Here is a 22,114-nt window from a genome sequence, read left to right as displayed (position 1 = left end):
TCAATGTGAGTGAAAGTTTGTTTTGAGAGGACTTTAGTAACTCTGGTTCTAACATGAGTGAGGTGTCTCACCTACATGTACTGTATGGTTGGCTCGCTGTGTGATTCCTTTTGAAGCGTCTGTCTATTGGACAGAGCGGTCACACGTGACCAGGACGACCCCACCCTCCCCTTATGGTAACCTGTGACCTGCTGGAGGTCGTATTCTCGAGCCCATCTCTGGTGATGACACGCCTCTCTCATGTTATTAAAGAACCGGGGTTACGAGAGCAACATAATGTTCTTTTTCAAATAATCGTTGGGTGTCTCACCTATAGGACAGACCTATACTACTTTGTTTCATGTGCAATAGGAACATGTAATATGTAAATGCAACTTATTTTATGTTAGAATTAAGTCACAAACGCCATGCATCCAGTCAAGATAAGGTATCTGTCTCTGATATCTCTGGGGAGAAACTCAACACATTATGGTGTCAAAACTGGTCGGCATCTGCAGATGATCTGCTTGAAGAATGTCTCCACCCCCTGAAGATTAGCCATGTAGGACAGACACATTTATAGAGCGGCATTACTTAAAGCTCCTCTCTCTCTACATCTGTCTTTGTCTCTCTCCCTCTCTCTCTCCCCCTCTCTCTCTCCCTCTCTCTCTCCCCCTCTCTCTCTCCTTCTCTCTCTCCCTCTGTGGTTCTTAAAGCTACAGTGGTTACTGTAAAGACATGCATCATTGTTAAAGTGCTATTGATCATTAGCCGGAGAGGAGAGGAGGAGAGGAGAGGAAAGGAGGAGAGGGGAGGAGAAGATAGGAGGAGAGGAAAATATGTGAGGAAAGAGGAGGGAAGGTGAGAGGAGGAGAGGAAGAGAGAGGTGAGAGCAGAGGTAGTATAAAGGAGAGTTGTTCAGCCGACATGTCACCTCCACGTTTGTCCATCAATCTGTCAGGTTCCAGGGGTAATGTCAGGTTTCAGGGGCAATGTCAGCTTTCAGGGGCAATGACGGGGCAAAGCTGAGCAGGGCAGACTGGAGCAGGGCAGACTGTACCAGGGAAGACTGTACTAGGGCAGACTGGAGCAGGGCAGACTGTTCCAGGGCAGACTGGAGCAGGGCAGACTGTACCAGGGAAGACTGTACTAGGGCAGACTGGAGCAGGGCAGACTGTTCCAGGGCAGACTGGAGCAGGGCAGACTGTACCAGGGAAGACTGTACTAGGGCAGACTGGAGCAGGGCAGACTGTACCAGGGAAGACTGTAGTGGAGCTCGGATCAACGCTTGTAGGGATGAGTAGCTTTGCCTGCGATTTGAAAAACTCAAATCTCTCCCTAGGAGCTCGCTAATTCCTCAGCAGCAAGATATCTGGCTCGTGTGGAATGTCAGCAGGTCAAATCCCTTTCTGGCTATTGTGTGGAAGGTCAGCAGGTCAAATCCCTTTCTGGCTCATGTGTGGAAGGTCAGCAGGTCAAATCCCCTTCTGGCTCATGTGTGGAAGGTTAGCAGGTCAAATCTCTATCTGGCTCATGTGTTGAAGGTCAGCAGGTCAAATCCCTATCTGGCTAATGTGTGGAAGGTCAGCAGGTCAAATCCCTATCTGGCTCATGTGTGGAAGGTTAGCAGGTCAAATCCCTATCTGGCTCATGTGTGGAAGGTCAGCAGGTTAAATCCCTTTCTGGCTCATGTGTGGAAGTTTAGTAGGTCAAATCCCTATCTGGCTCGTGTGGAAGGTTAGCAGGGCAAATCCATATCTGGCTTGTGTGAAAGGTTAGCAGTTCAAATCCCTTTCTGGCTCATGTGTGGAAGGTCAGCAGGTCAAATCCCTATCTGGTTCATGTGTGGAAGGTCAGCAGGTCAAATCCCTATCTGGCTAATGTGTGGAAGGTCAGCAGGTCAAATCCCTATCTGGCTCATGTGTGGAAGGTTAGCAGGTCAAATCCCGCCTGAATCGCAGGTTGATCCAGATGAGACTGATGAGGACCTGACAGTTGGTCCTCAAACCATCATGCTGGATCAAACTGACAGTCATGGAGAAGAGCAGCGTTGAGCTTTTTTGTGATGGAGAGCAGTGATTGGTTTGGCATTTGAACAGTTTGCAGAGATGTCTGTGTGAAATGCTGGTGTGTCAGCCTTATAAGACCGTTAAACTGGCCAGTTTGCTTTCCGTTTGTTTATTTGTTAAATTGGATCCCTATTCGTTTCCACCAGGCTACCAACTATTCTTCCTGGGGTCCACATGTCAAAACACAAACATCAGCACACACCCTACTGAACATGCAAACACTTAAAGGAGTAGTAAAGGGAAAATGCATGTTTAGCCCTGTTTTAAGGTTACGTATGATCATATACAATGGTTCAGATCAAAACGTTGACAAAGCTAGCATTTTCGAGAAAGTTGATAATTGCTCTACCACCGTTTTGCTCATACAATGGATGTGGATGGGCATCTTAAACTCTCGATTTCAATGACAAGAAGCTCACCGAGGGTGTAATTGGTGTCCGTTGGTGTTCTGACATCAAATTCGCCGCAAAGTATGAATCCTGTAGGGTTTAATGGATCATTTTATGAAATCCATTGACTTGTATTGAAGCGAACGTTGTAGATGTGTAGATCAATCCGCAGAGGGGATTCAGGAAGCGGAACTACTTACGGTAGCTATTGTTATTGTTTATGTTGCTAGGCTACCTAGTTTGCGGAGGTTTACACACGTATGTGCTGCGACTAAATAGTTCTATGCTAAATATTTAAAAAAGCCTTTCCAGATGAACTAGAATCTTACTTTATGGCGAATTATATGTCAGAACGCCAACTAACACCTTGGTGAGTTTCTTGTCTTTGAAATCGAGAGTTTAACATGTTTTTTAATGATTTTTCAAGATGCCCATCCACATCCATTGTATGACCAAAACGGTGGTAGAGCAATTATCAACTTTCTCGAAAATGCTAGCTTTGTCAACGTTTTGATCTGAACCATTGTATATGATCATAAGTAACCTTAAAACAGGGCTAAACATGCATTTTCCCTTTAATACTCCTTTAACAACATCACACAAAACCCACTAACTTAGCCCCCCTCAGATCACCCCCTTCACGCTCAGAACCCTCTCAAACTCAAGGCATTACTGTATAATCAAACAATAATATAATTTGAAAAAAACGCCTTGAGTATACTACAGTAAATCATGTATTTCCCAGCCATATAATAGCAAAGAGAACAGTGTTACACCACTGCAAGTCTTAAAGAGGCACCTGGGAAACCTGCGTTTATCAACGAGCTCACAGCTCTGGGTTGACTGCTCCCGCATCAATCTCTTCACGAGGAAACCGCTTTTGTGTGTGTGTGTGTGTGTTTTATGGGAATCTCGTACTTCAGAGGTTGATATGAAGGAGGTGGTTTGTGTGTGTGTGTGTGTGTCTCTCTCTCTCTCTCTCTCTCTGTGTGTGTGTGTGTGTGTGTCTCAAGTCCGAAGCAGGAAGGAGGAAGGATGTGGCTGAAGGATGTTGATCTTCTCACTGCATCACTATGTTCACTTGTCTAGCTCGCTGATAGGATGACAAATGACTTGTTAAAATGCAAATATATTTTAAAATGATATATTCATGTCATACCCTCTTTGCCACCATGACTAACGAGACATAATTTAATAAAAGGGAAACGCTCTTAATCTTTCACACAGTTGGCCGTTCTGAACTGTCATCCTCTAATCTGGTGAAGAGTCTGTGATCCATACAGTGGCATGAAAGAATCTGTTACACACGACCTTTGTGCTGCAGAGAGGTCACACTACAATGAGGGAAGCAATGAGTTTCAGTGGAAAAATCATTTGTGAAATTGAATTAAAGGTGCAGTCCGCTATTTCCCTCCTAGAGAGGAATTCACCCTAGAGTCCCCCGCTTGACCTCTCTGGACAGAATGGCATTATGGGAAGTGAGGGACAGATTCCACACGTAGTCCTGATTGATTTCCCATAATAACCCTTCTCTTTCTCCCACAAGGTAACCATCACCACGACTACCAACACAGCCACCTGGACCTGACCGCTCTCACGCCAAAACTAGGTAAGGGCCCTAGGTCAAAGGTCATGAGCTAATGACCTTTGTTTAAGTTTAAGTAAGTTTAAGTTTTAGTTTATTAAGATACCACATACGCCGATGCCAAAGTGACAGCAAATCTTCCCAGGATTCAAAAACACGACATACTAAATATTACGTACAAACACATAACATACAACATACTATACATACTGTGTTATACATAAAAACAAATATGGTAAGTTAAATTGTACTATACATACAAACACATAACATAGAACACAGAATGTAAACATAGGATTTTGCACATAGGACAAAATTGCATATAATACCACAAAACATACAATACCACCATAAGTTGTGTGGAAATGTCCTTCAGTAATTTTTATAGCCAGTAGTTCACACAGATCGTTTCCCCCAGTGAATTCATATTAGTATCATGTTACTAAATGTCCTAAATAGCACGTTATGTTTCAGACGCAATGATTTTACAACTATAGATCAGTCATTTTTCAAATGCTGTGCATGGCATAAGAATGAAATACTTATTTTAGTCCCAATGATCTCCGTGATGCTTGCTGTGCCACTGTTCCTAACGCCTGATCCAGATACAGCAGGGAGGAGGAAGAACTCTCATTATAACACCTGATCCACATACAGCAGGCAGGATGATCTTTTTTTAGTTTCTAAAACTGCTGAAAACTATCTTGTCTGTTGAACTTGAAACCCGTCGTAACAGGACATATGAACTGAGTTTCCATTACAGATGAATTATAAAGTGCCCTTTCAGACTTCAACTATAGTTCCATGTTTAGTAATCGTAGGCAAGGACAAAACGATTTTCTCAAGGGTGAAATTAAAAGATCAGATGGCAAAATAAATGGGGTTTGAAGAAAATGAAAAACAAAAAGATGATGATAATCAAATGAGCACAGCTCTCTCTCTCTCTCTCTCCCTCTCTTAATGAAAATATTCCATTACTGTTATTACTCCCTATCTGTTTTCCTCCACATCAATTTTTTGAAAAATAAATTGATTTGGACAGTCTTATATACTTATTTGGAAAGGTATTACTTGCAGTCACACCTCTTAACAGCGGTTTAAAAAAAATAATCTTGAACTGATCAGGTGTCTTGATGACTATCTTGAACTGATCAGGTGTCTAGATGACTATCTTGAACTGATCAGGTGTCTAGATGACTATCTTGAACTGATCAGGTGTCTTGATGACTATCTTGAACTGATCAGGTGTCTAGATGACTATCTTGAACTGATCAGGTGTCTAGATGACTATCTTGAACTGATCAGAGGCCTGTACTACAAACGTAGTTCAACACATCCAGTTAAACTTCTTGCTAGCTCGCTCGAGTAAACGAGACAACTGCAATCACGGATAAACGGTACCACGAAGGTGGTTATCAACTCGTTAACTCGACCCAGTTGATGTAATCTAGCTATGAGCGCATGCACATATTAAGAGGCGGTGTTTGCCGGTATGGCCAATCGCAAACATGTAGCGATCTAGAGCCGCCTACTTCACACAAGAGGAGCAGACGCTCATCATTCAGTATGAATTAGCTGCAACTAAAGCGAGGAAGGAAAGCTGGCAAAAAATTGCTGACTGTGACGTTTGCATGCCTTAACATGAATGAGTTGCATAGATGTGACGTTAGGACTATTCTTATATATACCTTCAGTGCAAACCCTGGCAATGGAAAACATTCATGGGAGCAAGTGAAGAACAAACATAAAAACATAATCCAAACCGGTAAGTAGCCTAGGCATAGGCCTACTTGAATTTCTCCAATAAACAGCCTACATGGTTGTAATGTTTAATACAAAAATTATCTGACAGATATAAATGATCCCTTCTGCCGAAAATCGGTATCTTTCATATAAATAGTCATCAGAAAACTCTAATGGGTTTTGTCGGTCCTTAAATACTCTCGCCTTCCTTAGAGACCCTCTAACTATTCGCGCACCGAGCTCCACGGGATCCTCTAAGAAAGTACAAGCCATTTTCCGCATGTATTGACTGGTTGACTACCGGTGTTTTTATAGCATCGAGCCGTAATCTGGAACTTAACCTGCCACCGAGCAGGTTAGCTCGCCAGCATAAGTTACCATGGCGATATAACGCGGTGAAAAGAGATCCACCTTCGTGATACGGATAAACCAGTCTTGAACCTGAAGTTATCGCGCTAACCCCGTAATCCAGCTTCGTAGTACAGGGCTCAGGTGTCTAGATGACTATCTTGAACTGATCAGGTGTCTAGATGACTATCTTGAACTGATCAGGTGTCTAGATGACTATCTTGAACTGATCCGAGCCCTGTACTACGAAAGGATTACAGGGTTAGCGCGATAACTTCAGGTTCAAGATTGGTTTATCCGTACTTCGAAGGTGGTTCACTTTTCACCGTGCTATATCGCCGTGGTAACTTATGCTGCCGAGCTAACCTGCTCCGGGGCAGGTTAAGTTCCAGATTATGGATCAAAACGTATGAAGCACTGCCCGCTGACCGATCAATTCACTTGGAAAAAGGTATATGGACGTTAAGATTCTATATGGAACTTCAGTGTGCGAATTAAACAATAATCTGCTGTGTGCGAACAGCGAGAGGTTCTTAAGAAGACTTTTTACAAACCGACAAAACCCTCTTTGGCTTTCCCCGATATCATATGAAAAATTGCAGAATGACAGCTACTTGAGCCATATTTTGCCTTGTGCATTTAGTCATAGACTGTAGGTTATGCACTGGCTTGCGTTTTATTAGCCTACCTGCAGCTTCGTGGAGGCTGTGGGTGATGCGGAGAACCAAGTAAAAACACTCATATTTTTATTCAATTTTCAAGTCTTTAATGTTGATTTATTAGACTAGCCTCCCGTTCCTAGGAACAAAGAGAAGTAGGCTAGATTCTAATTGAATTGTGATACTGTAGCACCAATGCCTGACAATCAGCCTACTTCTCCACCCTGAGCTTCACCTTTTCCATTTTAATAGCCTGTTTTATCTCTAGTTCCTCTTGTATAGAGACTTTGTCTACTCCAACCTGAAACTATTAAAAACGATAGCCTACATTTGCTTTATTTAAGCGTCCCCTGCCAGTCTAGGGGTTGCAGCTGAAAGAATAAGATATATTGATATAGGCTACAATTGCTTTAGGCTACATGCCATAAGAATAGGCATAGCCCAATGATCTAGCCTACTCGTGTTCATGTGGAGGATAATGATAAAACGTAGGCAGTATTTTTCCAGCTTTCCTTCCTGCCTTTGGCAGTAGCGACTGTGTTGCGCCTATAGTTCATATTTCTATATTATTGCTCCTCTTGTGTGAAATGCGGTGGACGGAACTTGGTTATGCGTATTGTTTGCCTTGTTCATGGCCGTGTCCGAATACCCACATTAAGGTATGCGATTGGTCATTTCGAGCAAATACCTCCCCTTTTACCGTGAACGCGCTCATAGCTAGATTGGACCAGCTGGGTAGACTTAACGAGTTGATAGCCACCGTCGTAGTACCGTTTATCCGTGATTGCGGTTGTCCGGTTTACTCGAGCGAGCTAGCGAAAAGTTATCCGGGATATGTTGAACGAGCTTCGTAGTACGGGGCCCAGGTGTCTTGATGACTATCCTGAACCGATTAGCTGTCTTGATGACTATCTTGAACTGATTAGCTGTCTTGATGACTATCTTGAACTTAATCCTCTCAAGGTAAAGACAGGACAGAGGCGGTATCGTATCAGGGGTGACCCCTCTACTCTCAAATAAAAGGGGTGCTATAACATTTGTAACAATAGTCTAGAAGAACCTTCTAGAAAAAAAGGTTCCAGATACTCTCCAACTACTCTACTTTCCAAACAGCACCTTATGAAAAGGGAAAAAGCTCTCTCTGGAACCTTAGGGTTCTCTCTGGAACCTAGTGTTCTCTCTGGAACCTCATGGTTCTGTCTGGAACCTAGGGTTCTCTCTGGAACCTTAGGGTTCTCTCTGGAACCTAGGGTTATCTCTGGAACCTAGGGTTCTCTCTGGAATCTTTTTTTCAGGGGGTTCATCTGTTTTGTTAAATGTTTCTATACTGTAACAACCTTCTTTGTAAGAGTGTAGCTTTTCTATTAAGTACTCTATATTATAAGCATGCAGGCAGACCAGTGGCCTAACTGTGGCCCAGCACTCTGCTACTGCAACATTACAGCTGCTCAGCAGGTTATCATCACCATCACATCAAGATGTTTTCTCAAGGTCACATTGACAAATAGGCTTTGCTGTTCAATCAATCAATCAAAGCTTTATTTGTATAGCGCATTTCATACCCAGAGGCAACACAATGCGCTTTACAGAGAACAAGGGAGGTGGGCAGACATCCCACCCCTACATATTCCAGAGGGAAGCAAAAAAAACAGTAATCACCCGGGGGCCAGATAAGTGAGCTGTAAAGTTAGTATGTTGTTAGTATGAAGTCCTTCATTCCAAAATGCTATATGATTGATATATCCTTTGGGAAAATGGCCCACTGACTTTTATCCCTCAAGATCTCTATAATAAAGACTGATTTAATCTTCATGAATATTATAATTATCTTTGCAAATGGAAAATATAGCAAGGTGGCTATTATAATTCAAATGTATTTTTCTTGATAGCAGTGATTTTTCAAGGGTAGTGGTTTTTCATGTGCTGGATAGAGAAATGGGAGGAAACTCTAATCTGTCAACCTGGTTTGTTATTGATCTTCTTCTCCTGCTTGACTCAGCTCACAGAAACATACGCTACGGTAAGTAATACACATCTACTCCTGCTGTACATGTGTATTCTCTACTCTCCCCCTCGCACTGTCACACACACACACACACACACACACACACACACACGCACACACACACACACACACACACATACACTTTTGGAGCTTCTGCTCTTCAAAAAGCACTAGCCAGTCAGACGTGTGAGCAGATAACCAGACGGCGCCCCTCATCCATCCATGGATTGAATAGTCATTTGATGGACTGACCACACCCCCAGACCACACCCCCAGACCACACCCCCACCAGCCATCACCCTCTCCTCTTTCTCTGCTTCAGACACACACACACGCACACACAAGCACACACACACACACATGCACACACACACACGCACACACACGCACACACACGCACGCACACACACACACACACACATTGCTGATTGGCTGATTGAGATCTCCTGATTGGCCCTGCTCTTCCCTCTCTCTTCCTGCCCCCCCCCCCCCCACAGAGAAGTCTCAGAGGATGAACAACATCCTGACGTCACAGACGGAGCCGTACGACCTCTCGTTCTCCCGGTCCATCCAGAACCTCGCCCAGCTGCCCCCCTCCTATGAGACGCCAGGGAAACCAGACCTAAGTAAATACTCCTCCTCTCTCCACAGATTAAGTAGGTGGTTCCTCCTTTAAAACCCCCTCTGCCCCTCGTCTGCTTCGTCTGATATCTCCCCCGCCTGGTATCTCCCCTGCCTGTTATCTCCCGGGCCTGGTATCTCTCCCGCCTGGAATCCCTGCTCGAGGGGGAGACCAATTTACTTTTTGCACTCGAGAGTCAATGTTGATCTTCTGCACTCTGCATTAAAGGAATGCCATGATACCCCCACCAGGAATAACGCTGATGTCTCTCTAGGGATACATGTCCATCACTAGTGCGCATAGCCACATCTAGTACAGCATGTAGATACAACACCATTATAAGTCATGAGATGGATAAAAAAAGACATATAATGAACCTGTACTTTGTCACTGCATGGTGAGGAAGAAGACACTTTAAAACCACGTGTCCACTCATCTTCATCCTCTCTCATCTTCATCCTCTCCACCTGTCTGCCTCTTGGCCGTCATCTAACTGGCGTTCCATTAAGGTCAATCTGTGCTCGGTGACATATGAGCTCCTCAACAGCCCTCCTCATCCCCTCACCCCCCTCCTCATCCCCTCACCCCTCCTCTCATCCCCTCACCCCTCTCTCATCCCCTCACCCCTCCTCTCATCCCCTTACCCCTCTCTCATCCCCTCACCCTTCTCTCAACTCAGCTCATTAATTCGCTCCTTTCTCTCTCAGTCTAACATCTCTCCCCTCATCCTCCTTCCCGTGTGTACCTGGCTGGGGCTAGTGCATGTGAGATGCTATCTGGGTCAGCTAGCACCACATAACCTAGCACTGCCTATCCTAACACCACCTAGCCTAGCCTAGCACCACCTAGCCTAGCACTGCCTAGCCTAGCACAGCCTAGCCTAACACCGCCTAGCACTGCCTAGCCTAGCACCACATAGCCTAGCACTTCCTAGCCTAGAACCACCTAGCCTAGCACAGCCTAGCCTAGCACCACTTAGCCTAGCAGTGCCTAGCCTAGCAAAACCTAGCCTAGAACTGCCTAGCCTAGCACCACCTAGCCTAGTGTATCCGAGTCTAGCCTAGCACCGTCTAGCCTAGCCTAGCACCACCTAGCCTAGCACCACCTAGCCTAGCGTATCCAAGCCTAGCCTAGCGTATCCAAGCCTAGCCTGGCCATCTCTGCTTGGTGGTGCAGGGACTATACTCATTCAAAGACCGAAGGTTTGGTAGTGTTTTACCTCAGACCTTATTCTAACACAGCGATGCTGGTAGTGAATAATGTTAATGTAGACCTACATGTGAGAGAACTAGAGGCTAGCTGGCTGGAGCCACTTTAACGCTGCGCTCACACGCTTGCGTTTGATGCGTCAACATTGACGGATGCCCTTCACTTTCAATGGCTGCAGCCAAATGGAATTCTGGTTCCGTTGTTGTCCCGGTGTGTTGCGTTGCCTGCGTTGCTAGCGTCGAAAGTTGAGAAATGTTCAACTTTCAGATGCGTTGCTGGAGCTGCCGACCAATCAGATGTCTTGACGGAGAAAGACGTCATCGCAAGGCGGGATTTTCAAATTTTTCGATAGCAAGATGGAGGACAATCGCTGTTTGTTTGCAGGATAGGATGTACCCAATACCTGCGGGCACCACGTTCACGTTGCCTCAACCACAATGCATAGACGATCGCCACACGTTCGACCAGATTGGCATCCGTGACAGCACTAAACGAAATGCCGGGTGGGTTTTCAAAAAAGTGCGCGTTAGCAGGTTCGGAGAATCTACTGGCTGTTGCGAGCGCAGTTTCGGACAATGTGATTGGTTGTTGTTGCGTGAGGCAGACACGCCTTCCGCCATACAGTACGTTGACAGACACGCATCAAACACAAGCGTGTGAGCGCAGCGTAACACCTTACTTTAGTTTGCACCACTACAGTGGCAAAGTGAATGTAAGCCACAAGTATTACCCCCCCCCCCACACACACACACACACCTCTCTCTCTCTCTCTCCCCCTCTCCCTCTCTTTCTCTCTCTCTCTCTCTCTACCATCCCCTGCTGCCTTGTGATTGGTTGCATGTGTCCTGCTATGATAAAGGCTCCTTCCCGTGTTCCGGAATGTTGGAGAGCGGTGCTGCATGTCAGGAACGTATAATCACGCTCACGCAGGAAGTGTGGTGTTGAGTTCCAGGAACGTATAATCACGCTCACGCAGGAAGTGTGGTGAAGTGAGGTGAACACAGCGTTGCAGTGTAGGCCTATTCCTATCATTCTCCAGATCTGCCTGTTACACTAGAACGCAGCTCCCGATTTTGAGCCCCAAAACGTGTCTCCGGCCGTATCGATCCCCCTCTGGGTTGGAGCGTGGTTTTGGCTGTGGTCGTGTGATTACTAGGCGCAAACGGAGGTCTTTTTTGGGGAAAACGCCGAAAAATGCCGTAATGTAATCCAGGCCTAAGAAGAACACTGGCTCTTTTCAGAGTGTGTGTGTGATAATGCTTCAGATGTTCAGACTGTGTGTGTGTGTGTGTGTGTGTGTGTGTGTGTGTGTGTGTGTGTGTGTGTGTGTGTGTGTGTGTGTGTGATGAGCGTGTGTGTGAAGAGTGTGTGTGTGTGTGATGAGCGTGTTTGTGTGTGTGTGTGTGTGTGTGTGTGATGAGCGTGTGTGTGTGTGTGTGATGAGCGTGTGTGTGTGTGTGTGATGAGCATGTGTGTGTGTGTGTGTGTGTGTGTGTGTGTGTGAAGAGCGTTTGGCTGGAATACCGCCCATCAGTAATATGATTAGTAGCTTTCTTTAATGAAACCATCTGGAAATACGTGAGGAGACCAAATCAAATTAGGACACTTAATGTCTGACTCTAAATGCACAATCTCTGCTCAGGGCCTGTGTGTGTGTGTGTGTGTGTGTGTGTGTGTGTGTATGTGTGTGTGTGTGTGTGTGTGTGTGTGTGTGTGTGTGTGTGTGTGTGTGTGTGTGTGTGTGTGTGTGTGCGTGTAGGTGTGTGTGTGTTTGTGCATGTGCCTGTGTGTGTGATGGTGTGTTTGTGTGTGTGTGTGTGTAGGTGTGTGTGTGTACTTGTCCTTCAGCAGGGTCTGGTACAGAGATGGAGGACGTTCCCCAGCTCCTCTGCTGCCACCACTGGCTTCCTGTCTCCCTCCTCCTAATCACCCTGAAAGGAATTAACACACACAAATGCACACACACACACACACACACAGGGGCATCATGCAACCCAAAAAACTGATGGGGCACGAGATAGCAAAGGCGTTATTAGCACGCAAAATTGTAGTGTTTTTTTGTGCATTTTTTGCAGTTTAAAATCAGGACACAGCACACTACCAGTTGCCACTCAAGCGGTGTGAAATTAAACTTACCGGTAGCGTTCTTTCAAGGACTTTCAAAATAAAAGTAAGGGAAAACAAATCTACTTTTTTCACTCACTTGGCATTAGTCCGAATGATATACTGTATACTGAGGTATGAAGTATATTGAATCTGATATACTGAATAAACTAATATTTGGAGGACCTGTTCATCAGTTAAAGGAAAATGCTCGTTTTTGACAACCTGGACCTTATTTACGACATATTATAAGAAGTTTGACTCACCGAGATCACTTTGGTGTAGTTCGGAGGCCTGTAGAAGAAATTTAAAATCCAGCGCGAGCCAGTATATCCATGTAATGACGGTGGACGGGGCAACGAGAATGCAGTTTCTCAAAATCTATTTTCGGCCGCTAAACGGTTGTTTTCATCAATCAGATTGGATGAATCGACAGTTGAGATTCCTCAACGCGAGCCATTGTAGTGGTTTTCAAATACGGGGTCTTTAGCCTCTGTAATATGATCTTTACACGCCTTTCCCCACTTGCTCCAGCACGCATGCGCACAGGCCAGCGCGCAGACTGGCTATTCTCCGGCTCACATTCTCTGCGCTACGATCGGATTGTTGCGGACGAATGACGACGACAATATTCTCGGCACCAACAACGATCGTAGCGCAGAGAATGTGAGCCGGAGAATAGCCAGTCTGCGCGCTGGCCTGTGCGCATGCGTGCTGGAGCAAGTGGGGAAAGGCGTGTAAAGATCATATTACAGAGGCTAAAGACCCCGTATTTGAAAACCACTACAATGGCTCGCGTTGAGGAATCTCAACTGTCGATTCATCCAATCTGATTGATGAAAACAACCGTTTAGCGGCCGAAAATAGATTTTGAGAAACTGCATTCTCGTTGCCCCGTCCACCGTCATTACATGGATATACTGGCTCGCGCTGGATTTTAAATTTCTTCTACAGGCCTCCGAACTACACCAAAGTGATCTCGGTGAGTCAAACTTCTTATAATATGTCGTAAATAAGGTCCAGGTTGTCAAAAACGAGCATTTTCCTTTAAAGTCCCAGTTAACCAAAATCAGAGATTTGCTTGAAAACACATTCTATGTGTTAGTGATGCATTGCTGATAACATGTACAAATGGGATGAACCATGTGTAGTACTGAATGGTGAAGTTAGACCAGTTTTGTGTTTTTGACCAGTTTTGATTTCTGGATTTTCTGGGCGGGCTTAAAACGGTACTCCGTACTAAAACGGAGTCTAGAATTAGCTAGTTTTAACCAGCAGTCTAGAATTAGCTAGTTTTTCTTAGTTAGCAATGCCTATGCATAAAACTAAACGTAAATGCATCCTTCCTGGATGCCAGCAGGAATGGGATGATAAGGTCTCCTTCTTTCAACTCCCGAGTAAAGCTGAAATGAGAAGCAAAATGGTTAGCATTTTTGAAGAGCCATGGTGTTACAGAGGAGTCTGTCACCGCTAGCGCCCGCCTCTGCAGCAAACATTTCACTCCCGAAAGCTTCTAATATGAGGCTTTTGGGTTTCACGGACTCACGACTGGTCCTGGTGAATTCGGGGGAGCCAACCATCTCCCTCCCCGGCCTCCATTCTCCTCCTGTCGCATCAACCTTTGGTGCCGACACCGCTGCCTTGTGTGCTTATAGCTAATTAACGTTATAACGTTAGCTAGGTAACGTAAGCAATAGGAAAATACACTGCTACGTTAATCTACAAAATATGTGTCTTGACATGTATGTGGTAATGTCAGCTATGATGAATTATATGTAATCTTAGGAGGAATTATAGCTAACATTAGCTATGTAGTTTGTTGCAGATGGGAGTGTGTATATAACCTTAGTCTAGCTAACTTAGCTAGCAGCACCGACCAGGCGACCACCCACCAAATAACGTTACGGATGATATATTATGACTATTAGTGTTAACTATACAGAAACTGCCTGCCATATTTGTGGCACCTGATGTGCGTATGGGTTCACCGGTAATGGTAACAGTATATTTCTCCAGCGGGAGACCGGGAGGCGGGAGCGAGGGGGATGGTTAGGTAGACCAGCTGCAGCTGGAGAAAGACGCACCCTCTCCCAGTGAAGCGGTGCTCGGCGGCTACTGGCGGAACATTCCAGTTCTGTTGGATATGAGAGGGAAAGTTGAAGCCGAGTGCTCGTTATTCTCACACATAACATTGCCAACGAGAGTGGAAGAGTCTGTCCCGATTATCAACTCCGGTAGTGTACGCTTCTTCGCGCTATCAGCGCTGTTCAAGCCAGTGACTAAAAGGTACATTTTAAACAACTTTTTCCATTGATCCCAAGGGACGACAGGATCGCCTGGGAGGGATAGGAATGGGTCCGGAGGTGGCAGGGAGAAAATAGGGACATACTCATACATTCAGCGTTGCCTGTTTTTGTATTTTGCATCTAAGGGCAGTAACACTGGCGCGTTGGTATAGAGTAGCTACAGTTTTACCTGTGTTGTTTGTCAGGAGGTAGGTTAGGAGGAAGCATCTGTGCGTTTGACTCATTAGACAAGTGTAATTTCAACTCCTCTCTGTTTTCACAAAGCTGTGCCTTCCTACCACAAAAGAGACGGCGTGCCAGTGTGACAATATGCAGACTAGAGAACTGTACTATTTGACAGGTTCTTCCCTCCACACCCCCTCCACACGCAATTGGGTGTGGCTTCGGTGCCTTCAGCAGACACGCCCCCACAGTCTCAGACCAGAGAATGCTGCTGATTTTTAACCGATTTTGAAGCCTTATTTTATATACTATGCGACATTTTTAATCACTCAGATTTGGCTGGGTGGTTAATGACATGTTTTCCTGTGGTGTGTGAAGCTCATAACAAAAATTTGAACTGGGTTAACCTGGACTTTAAGGACAACCTTAATCTAAATGTATGCAAGCAGACCATGAAAGCGTGTTTATCTGAGACGAGGCGATGGGGGGGCTTCCAGGTTCAGTGTTAATTTGGAAGAAACCAAATCCACCGGGAAAGAGGATGTTTTTTTGAAAGAGGTTATGGTGGCTTTTCAAGGTGGTCTATGACATAATTAATAATACATTCAGCTCAGTAGAGAAAATAATCATAGCTCTGAATTGTAAAATCTAATGGTAAACAAACAATAACAGAAATGAAAAAATAATAATAATAAAACACCACCAAATCTGAGGGGGCACGTGCCCCTCAAGTTCTATAGGCATGACGCCTCTGAACACACACTTTATAATATATAGATTATAGATGACTTTATAATATATAGATTATAGATGACTTTATAATATATAGATTATAGAGGACTTTATAATATATAGATTATAGATGACTTTATAATATATAGATTATAGATGACTTTGTAATATATAGATTAAAGATCAATTTATAATATATAGATTATAGATGACTTCATAATAGATGACTTTATAATATATAGATTATAGATGACTTCATAATAGATTACTTTATAATATAGAGATTTTAGATGACTTCATAATAGATTACTTTATAATATATAGATTTTAGATGACTTCAAAATAGATGACTTTATAATATATGGATTTTAGATGACTTCATAATAGATGACTTTATAATATATAGATTTTAGATGACTTCATAATAGATGACTTTATAATATATAGAATATAGATGACTTCATAATAGATTACTTTATAATATATAGATTTTAGATGACTTCATAATAGATGACTTTATAATATATAGATTTTACATGACTTCATAATAGATTACTTTATAATATATAGATTTTACATGACTTCATAATAGATTACTTTATAATAGATGTTTCACAACTTCCACCAGCGTTGGCTTTTAATATGATTACTGGTCCTTCAGGGCCGGCTGGTGTGCAGTGATCAATACTGCACACACGCACGTACGTACGCACGCACGCACACACACACAGAAGTGCACACACGCACACACACATACTGTACACACAGACACACACAGGCACACACACACACACAGACACACACACACATACACACACACATACACACACACAGGCACACACACAGACACACGCATACACACACACACCTACACACACACACAGGCCTAATCCAGGAGAGTGGGGCTCCTCTCTAATTAGCTGCTGTTAGCAGATTCAGAATGTTGCTGTTCTCGTCACGTTGGGGACCGGCTGGAGGACACGTTGGGGACAGGCTGGGGGACACTTTGGGGACAGGCTGGGGGACACTTTGGGGACAGGCTGGGGGACACGTTGGGGACAGGCTGGGGGACACGTTGTATGTGTGTGCGTGTGTGTGTGTAGGTGTGTTTGTGCATGTGCCTGTGTGTGTGTAGGTGTGTTTGTGTGTGTGTATGTGTGTGTAGGTGTGTCTGTGTGTGTATGTAGGTGTGTTTGTGTGTGTGTGTAGTTGTGTTTGTGTGTGTGTGTAGGTGTGTGTGTGTACTTGTCCTTCAGCAGGGTCTGGTACAGAGATGGAGGACGGTCCCCAGCTCCTCTGCTGCCACCACTGGCTTCCTGTCTCCCTCCTCCTAATCACCCTGAAAGGAATTAACACACACACACATGCACACACATGCACACACACAGGGGCATCATGCAACCCAAAAAACTGATGGGGCACGAGAAAGCGAAGGCGTTATTAGCACGCAAAATTGTAGTGTTTTTTTGTGCATTTTTGCAGTTTAAAATCAGGACACAGCACACTACCAGTTGCCACTCAAGCGGTGTGAAATTAAACTTACCGGTAGCGTTCTTTCAAGGACTTTCAAAATAAAAGTAAGGGGAAACAAATCTACTTTTTTCACTCACTTGGCATTGGTCCAAATGATATACTGTATACTGAGGTATGAAGTATGTTGAATCTGATATACTGAACAGCCTAATATTTGGAGGACCTGTTCATCAGTTAAGGACAACCTTAATCTAAATGTATGCAAGCAGACCATGAAAACGTGTTTATCTGAGACGAGGCGAGGGGGGGGCCTCCAGGTTTTATTTCCACCTGAAACACAAACAGGCTGGGGGACACGTTGGGGACCGGCTGGGGTACACGTTGGGGACAGGCTGGGGGACACGTTGGGGACAGGCTGGGGGACACGTTGGGGACAGGCTGGGGGACACGTTGGGGACAGGCTGGGGGACACGTTGGGGACAGGCTGGGGGACACGTTGGGGACCGGCTGGGGGAACACGTTAGGGACCGGCTGGGGGACACGTTGGGGACCGACTGGGGGACACGTTGGGGACAGGCTGGGGGACACGTTGGGGACAGGCTGGGGGACACGTTGGGGACCGGCTGGGGTACACTTTGGGGACAGGCTGGGGGACATGTTGGGGACACGTTGGGGACCGGCTGGGGGACACGTTGGGGACAGGCTGGGGGACACGTTGGGGACCGGCTGGGGGACACGTTGGGGACCGGCTGGGGGACACTTTGGGGACAGGCTGGGGGACACGTTGGGGACCGGCTGGGGGACACGTTGGGGACAGGCTGGGGGACACGTTGGGGACAGGCTGGGGGACACGTTGGGGACCGGCTGGGGGACACTTTGGGGACAGGCTGGGGGACACGTTGGGGACCGGCTGGGGGACACGTTGGGGACCGGCTGGGGGAACACGTTGGGGACCGGCTGGGGGAACACGTTGGGGACCGGCTGGAGGACACGTTGGGGACCGGCTGGGGGACACGTTGGGGACAGGCTGGGGGACACGTTGGGGACCGGCTGGGGGACACGTTGGGGACAGGCTGGGGGACACGTTGGGGACCGGCTGGGGGACACGTTGGGGACAGGCTGGGGGACACGTTGGGGACCGGCTGGGGGAACACGTTGGGGACCGGCTGGGGGACACATTGGGGACCGGCTGGGGGAACACGTTGGGGACCGACTGGGGGACACATTGGGGACCGGCTGCCCTCCAGTGGATCTGTTGAAAGAACCAACAGCTCGACAGCAGGGAGATCATCTGATCATGCATCGCTCACACATCAAACTAGAAAAAGAATAAAACATTCATCCTCTATAAATATTTATTATATTATATTTGTAAGGTCATACCTTACTTTTATACACCCACCTGCTTCTAGAGAGACCGGCCCTGCCACTTACTTCATCACATCACATGTTATTAGCATCCTAATCAAAATAACAATAACAACAACATCATTTGAATGATAATGATGATGATTAACAATTATGAAAAATTAAACACCTCCTCATCTGGCTCATCTCCTGGCTCTAGACCACTAGACTGCTGCTGCTGTTCCAGCTCCCCCTCCCCCCCCCCCCCCCCCCCCATGGGCGCGACAGGTATCACACAGCAGGGTGCCATCGCTCTGATGTAGCCGGCCACGGGTGAGGGGGAGAGGGAGGAGAGGGGGGGGGTGGGAGGAGGGGGAGGAGGATGGAGGAGGAGGAGGGGGGGAGGAGGAGGAGGCGGAGGAGGGGGAGGAGGAGGAGGGGGGGGGAGGGGGAAGAGGCGAAGGAGGGGGAGGGGGAGGAGGGGTAGGGGGAGGAGGAGGAGGAGGGCGAGTCGTCTGTGTGGAGCTCAGCAGAGCTGCCTGATAACCGGCAGTCCTCTTCTGCTGGTGGAATGACTTCATAACATCAGGCAGCTGATAACACAAAGACATGCCTCCTCCGCAACACTCACACACTCACACACACACACACACACACACACACACACACACACACACACACACACACACAAGCATGTGTGAGCACACACACACACAAGCATGTGCGAGCACACACACACACACAAGCATGTGCAAGCACACACACACACACACACACACACACACAGTTGTTGGTATAATATAAACCATGCAGGCTATTGTGCCACCATGGGCTGTTCTAGCACAGCGGACACTCTCTGCTCCTCTCCTCCCCTCCCCTCTCCTCCCCTCTCCTCACCTCACCTCCTATCCTCTCCTCACCTCAACAGAAGAGCAATTACTGGTGTGAGTCAGCAGCTTTCAGCCTGAAAACAGCAGCAAATAACTCCATTCACACTGTGGCCTTCTACTCACTCTCCCTCTCTCTCTCTCTCTCTCTCTCTCTCTCTCTCTCTTCTACTCACTCTCTCTCTCTCTCTCTCTCTCTCTCTCTCTTCTACTCACTCTCCCTCTCTCTCTCTCTTCTACTCACTCTCCCTCTCTCTCTCTCTCTCTTCTACTCACTCTCCCTGTCTCTCTCTCTCTTCTACTCACTCTCCCTCTCTCTCTCTCTCGCTCTTCTACTCACTCTCTCTCTCTCTCTCTCTCTCTCTCTCTCCTACTCCCTCTCCCTCTCTCTCTCCCTCTCTCGCTCTCTCTCTCTTCTACTCACTCTCCCCCTCTCTCTCTCTCTCCTACTCACTCTCCCTCTCTCTCTCCCTCTCTCTTCTACTCACTCTCCCTCTCTCTCTCTCCCTTCTACTCACTCTCCCTCTCTCTCTCTCTTCTACTCACTCTCCCCCTCTCTCTCTCTCTCTCTCTCTCTCCTACTCACTCTCCCTCTCTCTCTCCCTCTCTCTTCTACTCACTCTCCCTCTCTCTCTCCCTTCTACTCACTCTCCCTCTCTCTCTCTCTCTCTCTCTCTCTCTCTTCTACTCACTCTCTCTCTCTTCTACTCACTCTCCCTCTCTCTCTCCCTCTCTCTCTCTTTCTCTCTCTTCTACTCACTCTCCCTCTCTCTCTCTCTCTCTTCTACTCACTCTCCCTCTCTCTCTTCTACTGACTCTCTCTTCTACTCACTCTCCCTCTCTCTCTCTTCTACTCACTCTCTCTCTCTCTCTCTTCTACTCACTCTCTCTCTCTCTTCTACTGACTCTCTCTCTCTCTCTTCTACTCACTCTCCCTCTCTCTCTCTCTTCTACTCACTCTCCCTCTCTCTCTCTATCTTCTACTCTCTCTCTATCTCTTCTACTCACTCTCTCTCTCTTCTACTGACTCTCTCTCTCTTCTACTCACTCTCCCTCTCTCTCTCTCTTCTACTCACTCTCTCTCTCTCTTCTACTCACTCTCCCTCTCTCTCTCCTTTCTACTCACTCTCCCTCTCTCTCTCTCTCTTCTACTCACTCTCTCTCTCTTCTACTCACTCTCCCTCTCTCTCTTCTACTCACTCTCTCTCTCTCTTCTACTCACTCTCTCTCTCTTCTACTGACTCTTTCTCTTCTACTCTCTCTATTCTACTCACTCTCTCTCTCTCTTCTACTCACTCTCTCTCTTCTACTCTCTCTCCCTCTCTCTCTCTTCTACTCTCTCTCCCTCTCTCTCTCTTCTACTCACTCTCCCTCTCTCTCTCTTCTACTCACTCTCTCTTCTACTCACTCTCCCTCTCTCTCTCTTCTACTCTCTCTCTCTTCTACTCACTCTCCCTCTCTCTCTCTCTTCTACTCTCTCTCTCTCTTCTATCCTCTCTCTCTTCTACTCACTCTCTCTCTCTTCTACTCTCTTCTACTCTCTCTCTCTCTCTTCTACTTACACTCTCTCTACTCTCCTTTCCTTTCCTGCCTCCCCTCCCCCCTCACCCCCTCCCCCTCTCTCTCCTACTCAATCTCCCTCTCTCTCTCCCTCTCTCTTCTACTCACTCTCCCTCTCTCTCTCCCTTCTATTCACTCTCCCTCTCTCTCTCTCTCTCTTCTACTCCCTCTCTCTCTCTCTTCTACTCACTCTCCCTCTCTCTCTCTCTCTCTCTCTCTCTCTCCTACTCACTCTCCCCTCTCTCTCTCCCTCTCTCTTCTACTCACTCTCCCTCTCTCTCTCTCCCTTCTACTCCCTCTCCCTCTCTCTCTCTCTCTCTCTTCTACTCACTCTCTCTCTCTCTTCTACTCACTCTCCCTCTCTCTCTCCCTCTCTCTCTCTTTCTCTCTCTTCTACTCACTCTCACTCTCTCTCTCTCTCTTCTACTCACTCTCCCTCTCTCTCTCTTTTCTACTCACTCTCCCTCTCTCTCTCTCTCTCTTCTACTCACTCTCTCTCTCTTCTACTGAATCTTTGTCTTCTACTCTCTATTCTACTCACTCTCTCTCTTCTACTCTCTCTCTCTCTTCTACTCACTCTCCCTCTCTCTCTCTCTCTTCTACTCTCTCTCCCTCTCTCTCTCTTCTACTCACTCTCCCTCTCTCTCTCTCTTCTACTCACTCTCTCTCTTCTACTCCCTCTCCCTCTCTCTTCTACTCACTCTCCCTCTCTCTTCTACCCACTCTCCCTCTCTCTCTCTTCTACTCTCTCTCTCTTCTACTCACTCTCCCTCTCTCTCTCTCTCTTCTACTCTCTCTCTCTTCTACTCACTCTCCCTCTCTCTCTCTCTCTTCTACTCTCTCTCTCTCTTCTACCCTCTCTCTCTTCTACTCTCTCTCTCTCTCTTCTACTTACACTCTACTCTCCTTTCCTTTCCTGCCTCCCCTCCCCCCTCA

At 46.4% G+C, this 22,114-nt stretch overlaps 1 protein-coding gene across 1 annotated transcript in view; it reads left to right on the top strand.

Moving 5' to 3' along the window:
- LOC311317446 (shisa family member 6) overlaps window positions 1-9,453 on the top strand; it is a gene marked incomplete at both ends in the record, with an annotated part of 91,409 nt that extends 81,956 nt beyond the window's left edge. The window contains 3 exons of the mRNA XM_084448528.1: window positions 3,984-4,046; window positions 8,772-8,792; window positions 9,275-9,453. Coding sequence (XP_084304654.1) covers window positions 3,984-4,046; window positions 8,772-8,792; window positions 9,275-9,453 — 263 coding nt within the window. The remainder of the gene's footprint in view (window positions 1-3,983; window positions 4,047-8,771; window positions 8,793-9,274) is intronic.
- Between the last annotated feature and the right edge of the window lie 12,661 nt (window positions 9,454-22,114).

Source organism: Borostomias antarcticus, assembly GCF_949987555.1.
Source record: "Borostomias antarcticus genome assembly, chromosome: 14".
Classification (NCBI taxonomy): Eukaryota; Metazoa; Chordata; class Actinopteri; order Stomiiformes; family Stomiidae; genus Borostomias; species Borostomias antarcticus.
The sequence above is the reverse complement of the archived record's forward strand: the minus strand, read 5'-3'. Positions and strand labels throughout refer to the sequence as shown.